Raw genomic sequence first — 13,052 nt, 5'->3', positions numbered from 1 at the left:
GGGAACTTCATGGGGTTCAGTCGCAGACCCGCCTCCTCTGTGGGTATGACTTTGGTATCTATTCTAAGTTAAGGAATCTTCGGCTAGATGTCTCTACCAAATGGACGACTTACTTACCTTCGGTAACAATGTATCTGGTGGAGACACAGTCTAGCCGCAGATTCCTGAACGCCCGCCCGTCCTCCCCGTTCTGCGAGGACCTTTTCAGGTGGGGTTTTCTATACTCGCCTCCCTCCGGAGGGCTTGCTTTTCTACAGGGTTACTTTTTCACTTAACTCCGACACAAAGTGTTCTTTCTGTTTTCATTGCTCTACTCCGCCCGTTCACGTGATTTGGCGGTATGCTTATATGGATTGTACGGTGTGGGATCTATTCAGGTTTATTCCCACCCTCCGCTCTCCCCTTCTTGGGGTCTCTTACCACCCCTCCGACCCATTGCTTCAAGTCTATCGGCTCTGTTACATTCTATTGGTCTTTTATTGGGGTTGCAATGTCTCTTCTGGTGAAATTGTCCTTGATCCTATGTTCTCGACTTGTCGTTCTTCACGGTTATACATTATAGTTGCAGGCTTCTGTCATTTGCCATGCTGTTTTTTCACACCTTCCTCTACCTCCACAGGTGGTTTGCCCTTCACATTTGTGGGGGTGCTTCTTAGAGCGGTGCTCTGCTCTTCCTTCTACTAGTTTGCAGGATACAGTGCCTGGCACTGTGCTTTATGATTCTATTTTTCTTACATTTTTGCACACTGTTCCCATATTCTCCGTTTTTGGTGGTAGCTCTGCGTTGTGGCTCGGAAAAGTTTCTCCAACGAAAATTGACATCAGCGCGCCGGGAGGGGCATATATGGCTCCGCTGACGTCACGTCCGTGGACGACGTCAGGGCGGAGCCGTGCAGTGCCGCCCCCGGCGTGCAGACGTGCGGCTGCGGAATGTTTTCCGGATCCAGTCTGACGCCGGGGGATATTCTAAGTTAAGGAATCTGCGGCTAGACTGTGTCTCTACCAGATACATCGTTACCGAAGGTAAGTAACTCGTCCGTTACTGCTATTGAAGCGTGGTTGACTCTTGGTCCTCCAACTACCTCCAGCAACACATACCTTTGTCTGTTTAGTGTGTAAATGCTACAGATAGGGACAGTTTTGCAGCATGAATCATTCACGGATTCACATGCTGTGCCATATTCTTCCATCTAGTGTTTGGGTACCTAATTCTCCAATATTATAGTAATCCTTTTTTTATCGGGGGGTGTTGATGATTCCACCATTTAGTGTCCTATCCTGTCACTCGCCCTGCCTGGAAGTTCCCACTTGTGGTCACCATCTTCAGATTCTTTTTTTCCACCGTTGGGTCTGGATTCTTAACTGAGGGCTCTCCAATTAAGTAAAAGGAAGAAGGTCAGATGAAGTTTTTCAAAAAAGTCGAAAAAAACTGAAGATCACTGAATAAAGGTACCGGGGAAGATTTCTGTCATCGGAGGAGTTTTTCCATGTCGTTTAGAGACTGCCCAGACAGGAGATTTGCTTGTTCTGTGATGGAAAAGTCTCCATTTCAGTTCTGCTCGAAATGCCATCATAAATTTGAGTAGAATGACCAACATCAGATGTGTAACCTCTGGCTACCACTCAACCATAGAGGCGACAACTGTGAACTGTAAGGGGTTCAAGCAGAAGACGTTGAAGGCAAGAGAGCAGCAGTAACTAGGGCACCAGCTTTAAAAGCCCTGGGTCTGCCGAGCGACAACCTCGCAGAAGAGGCAGAGGGTGAAGCTTCGGACACCGACCGAAGAATCATCTAAGTCTAAGGAGAATTTCGCAAGTCAACAGAAAAGAAATAGGTAACACCTAAAAAAACATTCATTATCAGAGTCTCAAAGACCAGACTCATAAATAAAAAAAGGGGAGCCTCAACGTCCAAAAAAATTGCTGAGCGAAGGCAGACCTAAAGACAGAGTGTCCTTTGGATCTTTCCACAGGGACACCACAGGAGGAGAGTGCCCCGAAAAGGCTACTGCATCAAAAGATGTTAGAAATCGAGATATTTTGTGCATCGAAAAAAAGAGTTTGGGAGGATTTGAAAACCTCAACGATCGATATATCGTCGAAAGATTCCTCGACGACAAAAAGAAAGTAGATGCTGACGCACGACCCCGAAGAGCGCTTGGCAGAAATTGTGAGGATAAAAATGCAACTCCAGGCAGAGATGGCAGCTTTAATTTAGAAGAAAGGGGATTTTGAAGCTACACTCAGGGAATTTCACAAAAAACTTTGACACCAAAAGAACAAGTTAAAAAGGAGGTCGACAATCTGATCCTCCCATGACACCAGAGTCTCTAGAAGAAGAGGAGGAATCCTTCTATGAGGAGGGGGGTCAAGAAGGTTTGGTATAAAAAAAAAAGAGAGTTTGGGAGGATTCGAAAACCTCAACAATCAACGCATTGCCGAAAGAAGAAATACTCGATATGAAAAAGAAAATAGACGCTGATCCTCAACCCCGAAGAGCGCTTGGCGGAAATTGCGAGGATAAAAATGCAACTCGAGGCAGAGATGGCAGCTTTAATTCAGAAGAAAGGGGATTTTGAAGCTACAGTTAAGGAATTTTGGGGGGAGAAGCTGTGCCTTGCCTTGAACTCTGTTTGTGCTACGGGAGCCCAGGACTCGAACACCCAGAGAGCTGCGGGGGCCGTCGGGAGACCACCCCACCCCGCCCCTCCTCTCTGTACTGGAAGTATTTTGGGAAGCACTTGACTCCGCAGCGCGGACGCGTGCCGGGCAAAGCCCGGGCCAAGGGCGGGCCCGTTGGAGCCTGGGGGAGGCTGGGCTGGGCCCCCCTCTAACACCCATTGTATTCTGGACTCTGCTTTAAGCCAAGGTAGGAGTAGCGGTATACATTCTGTTCTAGACTGTTGATTAAGATGCCTGCCCAGGAGAAAAGGGGGAGGAAGGTTACTGACGTAGGATACGTGGCTGGCACATTGGACCAATTTATTACGACGGCTTCCTCTGTCCTTGAACACGAGATCGCTATAACCGAAAGGCGCCTCTCACTGGACCCTGCTTTTAATAAGCGCTCTTCCTTGGGAGGTCTCTTGAGTGTCCCATCTCCCGTGACAGGCACACGATTGGCCTGTAATACTCCGCCCCAAATAACAGGCCGTGGTGATTCGCATTTTGTGAATGCTAAAATTAACTTAGTGGGGGTGCAGGTTCACTCAGTTTCCCCCATTAATGATATCACACCGGACTTGCATAGAGGTCCTGCGACCCGTGCAATGGACACTGTAAGGCCTAAACTGCCACCCCCTGAAAAGTCGTCGGGAGCAATCCCGAAGAGGAAACGTGGATTCACACATCAGAAGGGGAGGAATCCAAAAGCGTTTAGGCCAAGTAAAAGCAATAACGAAGCTATTGGACTGGACTCTTCCGTCATCCAAATAGTCCAGGATAGCAATGCTACGGCTGGTACACCCAAGGTGACTGATCCCGACATGAGACTTTTCCACATAGATGATCCTAATTGGCAGAGGATTGGTGGGCTTATTACTTCGTCCTTGAAACCATTAATAGAACGATTAACGCATATTGAAAATAAGCTGGACAAAATTGAAGGAATGATGCTGTCTAGTGTGGACACTACCAAGAGCACTATAGCAAAACTTTATAGACCAAATGCTATATTGAAGGAGGGACCCGGGGATAGTGGGGGGCCCGCTAGACTTATTCCCAACGAGATAGTGCAAGCAATGGCCCCAAGTGCTGTAAGGGATGCAGGGGTTAATGTGAATAATGGTGGAACCCGGGAGCGGGATCATGAGGGAAGGACCCTGGGGGCTCTAAATACGCAAAGAAAGTCTACGTCCGGCCAGCGAATTAATAATGAGATGGCTGTAAAGACTAACCAGCCCCATTTAGATCTTCCTCCAGACTGTGCGCCATATGTGGTAATATTGACGGGGGTCCCAGAACTGGAACAGGGGAAGTCTGAAACACATGATCAACTTAAATGTAAAACGATTCACTGGATAAACGCTAACAGACCCCTTCCGGGTGAAGTTCGTAGCCAGATACTGTGTGTGAGGAGAGTCTGTTGGGTGGGGAATCAACCGAAAAATGAAGTGGGGGATTGCATTGTTGTAAATTTTAGGGACCCGAGAGCAGTGAGCCACGTATGTGCATGGCCGTTGAGACCCACAGGCACAACTATCAAGGCCTACAACCTTAGCCACTTCTACTGCCCTCTAAAACAACTGTTTAATTATGGCCATCAAGTAGGGAATAGGGTCGGATACAACGGTTTGCAATTCATGGTCCCACTTAGTAGTAGATTCAGTGGTTTAGATCTGGTAGGCTGACTAACCCCCGTGCTCACTAATAGGCGTGTTATGCCAATTCTAAAACCAATATCAAGTGGGGTTCAGAGAGGGGGGATATTGCCCCGAATTGTGCCAAAGGTAAACGAGGGGCTGGCTTTGGATGACTTAACACTGTGGCCCAATACAGCTGATGTGGGGGAGAATTCCACTAGAACTAATGTGCCCAGTTGTGAAGACCCTCCGCTAGACCAGGGACCTAGGGGAGACTGCGAAACTATTATTCAAGGTCTGGCTGAGATACTTGAGATAAGCCCCCAGCGGGAGAAAAGTCTAGACGTAGGTGGTCTTAGAATCCTATCCTGGAATGTTGCAGGTCTGGTGTCCAAAATGGACCAGCCGGACTGGGGGGCCTTCATTGATGGACATGAGATCTGCTTATTCCAGGAAACGTGGGCAATTGATCCTCAGTATAGAACAGGATATGTGGCATATTGCGAAGCAGCGTCCAAGGGGCCCATGGGTAGACCATCAGGAGAACTTTGTATATGGGTAGGCACCCATTTGGGCTTCAAAATAAGGCGGGTAGACATACACTCCCCCGATATTATGTCCATTCTCCTGATACACAGTAATCTCCCTAGACTAGCTGTTTTTATGTCTACTCGAGGCCAGTACAATATGGGGCCACCTCCTCAACTATAGATTCTCTGGCAGACTTCTTCGGCACACTTGAGGGTGGCATCCACCTCATTATTGGGGGGGATTTCAATTGTCATTATGAGCCACTTGAAGGGAAGACACAACCCATAAGTTCCGAAGAGGATTTAGTATGGTCAATTCCCCCTCCTAATAGTTATACCACTAGGGGGTGGATACCTCTCGTTTTACAGTTAACAACCCTAACACTGACCTATTCATTAAGAGCATGTAATGGGAGGTTTAATGGACATAATCCGGGTAATCCTACATTCAGGTCAGGAGATGTATCATCAATAATTGACTACTTAATGCTTAGTGTGGAACTTTGGCACCATGTGACTGACTTTACAGTCAATGTTCGCCCTGAAAGTGACCACAACCCACTGATTATGAATCTGGATTACCAGTTGGTGGGAGTGGCCACCAGCCAAGAGACTGTGCTATGTAATAATCTAGAAGTGGCACATGGAGGTAGGCGTATAAGGTGGGCATAAATCAACCAGTCTCCAGACATTCTGTCTAAGCTTTATACAAGTGTTATTCCTCTATTGGAAAAGGTTAGTGGCCTAACTGAGAATAGATTAAACATGGCCCCTTTAACCAACTTTGGGGAAATACACACGGAAATGGTACAGATTTTAGCTGAGTTTTTCTTTTCTAATGTCCGTTCGCAAAAGCAGAAATCCGGGTCTAATAAAGAATCCTGGTATAGTAGGGATTGCAGGGTAGCCAAACAGGCATTGCTCTGTGCACTCGAGGAGTGACAGGGTTCGCATTAGGGATGCCAGGGCTGATTGTAGAAGAATAATTAAAAAAGCTAAATTGGACTGGGAGGATGATAGATGGCAGGCCATTAAGACAGCCTTAGAACTTAAGGACGCCAGATCATTTTGGAACCTGGTTCATACCGGGAAATCCGAGGGAAGGACAGATATTGATCCTAACATCGACGAACAATCATGATTTCTATGTTTAAATCTTTTTTTATTCTGGAACGTCCCCTCCTCCTCCTGATAGTAACTCATCCCATTGTCATTTTAACTCGGAATTAATACAGGAAACACCCCCATTTACAAGTGGCGAGGTTCTATTAGCTCTAGCAAAATTATTGCCAAAATTCAGAAAATATTTGTAGTGAATGCGACTTACTATCAGTTTGCGGTGCTGGCTATCAGGATAAAATCAGCTCCAAGAGTGTTTACAAAGTGTCTAACAGCAGTAGCGACACACTTGAGAAGACAGGGGATCCTTACTTAGACAATTGGTTAGTGAGAGCGAACTCCTTCAGTAAATGCAAGGCACATATACAAGACTTGATGTGGACTCTCGTCACACTGAAATTCTCTATAAATATAGAAAAAAAAGCACCAAATCCAGAACAAGAATAACAGTTTCTAGGAGCAAAAATCAATTCAATAGTAGGGAAGGTATAACCCAGCAAAAAGAGGATAGTGTCTCGACTATAAGAAACTTGCCTTGCTAGATGAGGCAAGCTTTGTGGGGAAAACCTTGGGGAAGATGGCCTAATGCATCCCTTCGATTACCTATGCGAGATTACTTATGAGACCAATTCAGGAATGGCTTCAGAAACAATGGTCATAAGCTACAGGGAGTTGGGAAAATCTAGTGGTTGCACACAGAAACTACAAGAGGAAATGGCGTGGTGGAACAGATCACATATAACAGAAGTAAGGCAATTTGCACAACCAACTCCCAACGGAAATCATAACCTCATATACCTCCCATATGGGTTGGGGAGATCATATGGACTCGCATCAAGGTCAGAGGTGTTTGGAAGGAACAAGATGTGATGCAGCATATTAATGTCCTGGAACGAAAGACTGTGTTCCTAGCCTTAAGTGCTTTTCAGAAAGAGCTGTGGGGAAGAATAATCTTAATTCAAACAGACAATACCACTACAATGTGCTATATAAACATACAGGGAGGAGCTCAATCCTTTGCCCTATCAAAGCTAGCCTAAGAAATTTGGAAGTGTGCAATTCAGACTCAAATAGATCTAACACCTGTTAATCTACCAGGGAAAGACAATGTATAAGCAGAAAAATTAAGCAGACTAGCATCAAGTTCCCACGAATAGGAACTCAATCAAGCAGTACTCAAACAGATATTCAGACCATGGGGTACTCCAGAAGTAGATTTATTCGCAACTCCAAGGAACGCAAAATGCCAATACTTTGTGTCCAGAAAGCCACATCACCTATCCCTGGGGAATGCTCTGTTGATAAACTGGACAGGGATATTTGTCATACGCTTTTTCCCCAATACCACTGTTACAAAGTGATCAACAAATGCAAATAGGCCAAAATCACACTAATACTGATTGCCCTTCTGGGCGAGGCAAACGTTGTTTTCAGAACTAATAGAATTGGTGCAAGGCAACATTCTGAGATTACCAAAACAACAAGACCTGCTGTCAATGGTGAGAGAGGAGAGTTCTACAACCAGAGACTTTGAGTTCGGCAGAATGGCTCCTGAAGATTTAGAATGCAGACATCTAAGTCTACCGGAAAACACAATGGCCGGTCTCGGAGAAGCAAGAAGGCCAACATCAAGAAAGTGTTACATAGCCAAATGGAAGAGACACTCATTGTGTTGTAAGATTAAAAATCACTACAAAATCAATGCACAGCACATGAATCCAGAAAAGATTCACGATTCAAACCTAAATGGTTTCTTGCCTGTAGGAGTAGTTTTGCAGCTTGAAGAATTTTCTGGATTTACAAGCGGCCCACCCACCACCCTTAGAAGAACGGAGAAGAAAACAAAAATCTGAAGATGGCGATGATTGGAAACTTCCGGAGAGGGCATATGACATCAGTAAAGGTGGGATAGGAGACCAAATGGTGGAACCGTCGACGCCCAACAACAACAAAAAAATTGAGAAAGGACTACCACTATTTTGTTGAATTCTGGACCTAACTCACTAGTTGACAGAATAATGCACAGCATGTGAATCCAGAAAGCTGCAAAAGTACTCCTACAGGTAAGAAACCGTTTCGTTTTCCCTGCCTTTCCCAAATTTACTTATACCACTAGATATTATTTTGTCGTAAGTCCCAACTGAGGCCTTAGGCTCTGCACGGCCCCCTTAAGCTGCTGTGACACCGCTAAAACCATGCCTCCAGTCGAACAACTATGCAGTGGCATCCAACACCTTGTGTTCTCCACGTTTGTCTAGTGTTTCTAGATCTATGTGTCTGTGGCAGGCATACTGTCTAAATGGTCCAAATACAGTATCTAGTTTGATACTGTTATGACATGCTAGGAATGCATCTCTAAAACATTACAAAAGCTTTAGTCACTCTCCTTCCACGCCCATGTTAAATCATATATATATTCCAGGACCTCTGTATCATCCTTAAAGACCTACATTTCAAAACTATGTACCTGGTACACAAACATCCCATTCTTCAAACTCCACACCATGAGGGCCACTTTTATGACACTATCATTGCTGGCCTTTTTTTCGAAGTAATCTCTCAGGTCTCTGGAGCACGCATCTGGCTAATTTTGGGGCCAAAGCTGTTCAGGTAGCTGTGTGATGCGCATCTGTTTACATAAACATTCCATCCGGTGTTTACCAGTCACACAAACCTGACCCATCTAAAAAGTCACCTCAAAACCCTTTCAAGAACAACCGACGCATATTTTTCTGTATGGGAACTATTACTTTGTAAAACACAATAACAATATAAATGCATTCTGTAGTGTTCTGTGCATTGCATAGTATTAAAATAAAAAGGACTTGGTAGATGAGATAGGATTTCCTTTCAAAGGATAGTGGTGCCTCCTGTGCTAAGAACTGCATAGGAATGCCCTGTATATGAATAACTCTGCCTGTCAGGCACCATTTAAACCAAACAAACACCTGTTTTCTCTTGCTCTCTCTCAGGTAGGACGTTCATCTCTGCCAGTCGAGATCCTGAAGAAGAAATACCAGCAGGCCCTCTTGGTTGAGAAAAGCCCCCAACAGGACACTACAACTACCACCACCACTACCACCACAACAACGGACTCCGAGATGGAGGAACCTTTCCCTCAAGGTAAACTTAGTTGGCACCAGGCACCCTATTCCTATTTAGCTAGAGTTTGATTTTTTTTCTTTTATTTCATCCAATAAAGATTGCAAAGGAAAGAAAATATTTACATCTGCCCTGTCTATCAAAATATTACATTCCACACTTTTTGTTTGACCCTTGAAAATCTCAGTGCATGTTTCCTTATGTTCAGGGCATGTTACTAGAAATGTGAATACAATTCTAACTTGCAAACTGTGATATCAGGACTTGTGAAATTCTGCTACACTTCTGTAAATGCTGAGGTTAGATGTATCATGTGTCTAGTAGTGTTAAATGGGGAATATATTGAGGTTTTCCTATTTCTTCACCAGGTTTCACATGCCACCCTTAACTGTGACTTACACTTTACCAAACCCACTTTTGTGTACACTGCTTACAGTTTATTTTCAGCTTTAAAAATGTGCAGTTACCACTGTTGTTAAGCACCTACTCATCAGGGTGGTAGCTGTCTTAAATTGAGCCAATGCCCTGCTTGGATCTTTCAGCTGACTTCTTCTGGAATCCTGGATTAGTACAGTCCTGCTCCTAAGCTGTTACGATCTTACGATCTTGATCTACTAAGACCTATTGGGTCATTTCAATCTTTCAAACTTGGCCACCAGTTGACTTGACCAGGAGTATCAGCACATTAAAACGCAGGAAATCTCCGAATTACCATTTTAACAGTACCAGCCTATGACCTATTAAATTCCTTAAGTCCACAGGCCAGGTACTTTTTAACCCACTCACCTCATCCACCCCTGACCCTTCCTCTCACTACCCATACATCACACATAGCACTACAATAACAGTGCTCCAGCGTAGTCGCTAGTCGTAGCACACCCTGTCCCACAGTGTGGCAGGAAGACCCCCTATGATGAAGCATGACACCAAGGGCCCTTTTGGTGTGTGAGGGGTATTTAAGCAAAAGTGTGGGTGACCATGTCAAAAAGGGCTACTTTCCTACAAGAACTACTTCACGTACTCCTAAATGCAAATTAATATTTTGATGGGTTGCAGGGGTAAGGGGCATTTCTCTTGGGTTTCTGCACTGCTACCATCACAGAAGGCGAGTGTGGATTACCTTCCCTTCAAGTTGGATATGAATGTCCTGAATCAGATTTGTTTTAATCAGAAGTCCTTAATTGATACATTTGTATGATCTTTTTTTATTCTTGATATCATGGAAACTTATAATGGATGGATAAATGCCAAGTGTGTAACTGGTGCCTACTTCAGGGTAATTGTGCGGACTTGTGCATAGACTACTGAAAATGCTGCCAAAAAACACAAACTTTGTAAGAAGCGTTTAGCTCTCCCTGTAATGACCGCTGGTAAATTCTAGAATTCGAGTTCTGTTCAAGAGATGTTTAAAGCTGAAATCTCTGAAGTGGGTGAAGATAGCAGTTGAAGCTAATGCACTTTCTGATCCGAAATAGCTTTAGGTAGGAAGGTCTTTCTAGTGCTTAAGCTAAAAAGCACTGCTGTTTTTAAAGATCATCATCCTTACACCAGCAATCGCCTCAAATCTGGAAAAAAAAGCAGGCACGGAATGCTTGAAACGGCAAACCAACAGACTTCAGGATAGCAAAGAATCTAACTTGACTAGCAAATCCTAGACCTTGAAAGAGGAAAAGAAGCAGTCTGGTGCAGAAATGCCTTTTGTATGCACTGCAGGTACAAATGGGAAATGCCAACACCAAAAATGGAGTAATAATAACTTTGCCCATTTCAAGATCTTTTAAGATAGACATTTTGGCAACTAGAAAGAAAATCCATTCAGAAAGACGGACAAAGCAGAGACTGCATGACTCGTACATTTTGCAAGCCTGTAATTTGAGCATTGTACCCCACAGTAAGCACAATAGGAAGACACTAAAGACCTCTCCACCCTGGCAAAAATTGTTAGGAGCCAAAAATATTTCGGAGGGCTAAATAAATTCCAGAGGGCACACTTGACATTTCAATACTAGGACAGTGTCAACTACTTAAATGCCAGAAGAAATTAAAATGACTTTCGAGTACTCACTCAAAACTGCTTTAAAAGAAGATTGACTAAAAAAATCCAGTGTCTGGGACCTTTAATGCAGCTCATAATCCCTCCAATATCTCAAATAGGCGTACCCACCGTAAAGGAGGATCCTGCTTATCTACTAAAATAACTCAATCCTATGATATGGAGTATACATGTAAAGAACTTATTGCAAAATCTCCAACATAATTGATGCAGGATACAGATATTTCATTGAGTAACTGCACCAATAATAGATATCAGGCCAATGCTTACTGATTCTGAAAAGGCCCTGTGCTTGCAAAGAGGAGAGCGTGGGCATGAACGTGACACCAGCAAGGGGCACTGGAGAGGAGCGCTGGCATTTAGCAACAATGGGGCAGAAGAAGAAAGAATTGAGCAGGGTACAGATGGGGACCGAGGAGGGGATACATAAACATTGGTCGAAACATGACACAGGTGATGAGAAAGGACATGTTGCTGAGCATTTCCTAGTGGTCCTTATGTGTAGGTGGTGAAACAAGGACCCTCACTTAAAACTAGTGTTCAGCACATACCTACATTAAGAGCAAAACTCACATAGCTTGTGTTAGGGCGTAGATCTTCTGCAGTTTCAAGACTCTGAAGCAGCACTTTGAATAAAGGCCATCTTTGTGTCACATAGCATAGAATCGGTACTTAACTATCAAGACAGAACAATGGAAATACTTATTTGAAAACCAAGGATATGTGATAGCTCTGGCTATTTCTGCTGTGTAGTCCTTTCCTTCAAAGATAATATACAGGAGACCAGTTGAAAAGTGGCCAATGCTTCCTCTTACGATATGAAAAACGTTTGTGCAAGCACATTTTTGGCAACTAAGAATTAGGTAGGCCCTGTAGTATGGAGAACAAAACTGCTGAAGTCTTCCTTAATGCCAGAAACCCTAGGAACTTAGAACTGAATGACAGCATATAGCTCATGGCTGCATCAAAGATCCCAGTGCTTACTGTTGCTCACTGTAACAGTATGAAAATGATTGTTTCTAAGCGTATCTGGGTATTGACCTAACGCACAATTAAATGTGCACAAAATGCTTTTTGATGGCTCATCCCTACTTGGGAAGCAAGCAGGTGAACCTTTAAAGAAAATAATAAAAAACATAAAAGTACTCTGTTCTGTGGCATTGAGGGAACTTCAAAGCATAGGCAACCGCTAATTTTCAAAACCCCATTTGCGTGGATTGAAATTTTAAGGCCAAGGCTAAATTTAACAGTGGCAGGGTACATCACAAAACGCAGTTACCTCCTTAAAGTGGAGACGCATTGCAGGTCTGTCCAGAGGGTGTCACAGAATATGCACTGTGGACTAGCGTAAGTTGACCAAAGTGTTGCAGTACTCTAATTAGTTCTGTCACGGGCACCTTGTTGGTGTATTCATGAAGCCCTCACCCACCAACCTAGTTGGTGGCATGCTTCATCATCGGGCCCACCCAGTGACACCTAGTATGTCCCGGGTGTGCTACGACGCCTGATTACAGCGGAGCTGGTATATTGCTGAGAGTGCAGTGAGTGAGGTTGAGTGAGTTGTGATTTAAAACGGCTTGGTGGTGGTCCCAGTACCCGAGGGTAAATTAAATTTTAATAACTGGGCCGTCACCAGCGGTTAAAAGTAAGGCTACAGGACGCGTAAGGGTGGCGAGTTACTGCCCCCTGCGTCCTTCAGATGGTCGACATGTTTCAGCCAGTGCCTTAGAGTATTCTGGCTTTCCTCAGGACCCTTTTTTAAAAGGTGTGGTGAAATAAAACAGACTTGGTGTTGTGGTACAGACTATGTGATACACTCACTAAGGCGTTTTTCTATATGTGAGAGGGGGATTCCCTTCTCATGCATACGCTTTGGGTTATTAGCCAAGGCTTCCTGGAGGGAAGCGGTAAGGGGATGACCAGTCTTTCTGGTCAGTGCCTGCCTTG

The 13,052-nt window shown here is 44.3% G+C and overlaps 1 protein-coding gene across 5 annotated transcripts in view; it reads left to right on the top strand.

Annotated features, from left to right (window-relative positions):
* The window catches only part of PHC2 (polyhomeotic homolog 2), a 646,847-nt gene that overhangs the window by 583,279 nt on the left and 50,516 nt on the right, over positions 1-13,052 (top strand). For all 5 annotated transcript variants that reach the window (XR_013594766.1, XM_078643027.1, XM_078643026.1 and 2 more), the window contains one exon: positions 8,923-9,073. Coding sequence is in view for 4 of the 5 variants with exons in the window: in XM_078643027.1 (XP_078499153.1) it covers positions 8,923-9,073 (151 nt within the window). In the remaining variant the exon portion in view is untranslated. The remainder of the gene's footprint in view (positions 1-8,922; positions 9,074-13,052) is intronic.

Source organism: Lissotriton helveticus, chromosome 5_1 (genome assembly GCF_964261635.1).
Source record: "Lissotriton helveticus chromosome 5_1, aLisHel1.1, whole genome shotgun sequence".
Classification (NCBI taxonomy): Eukaryota; Metazoa; Chordata; class Amphibia; order Caudata; family Salamandridae; genus Lissotriton; species Lissotriton helveticus.
This window is presented reverse-complemented; position numbering and strand designations above follow the sequence as displayed.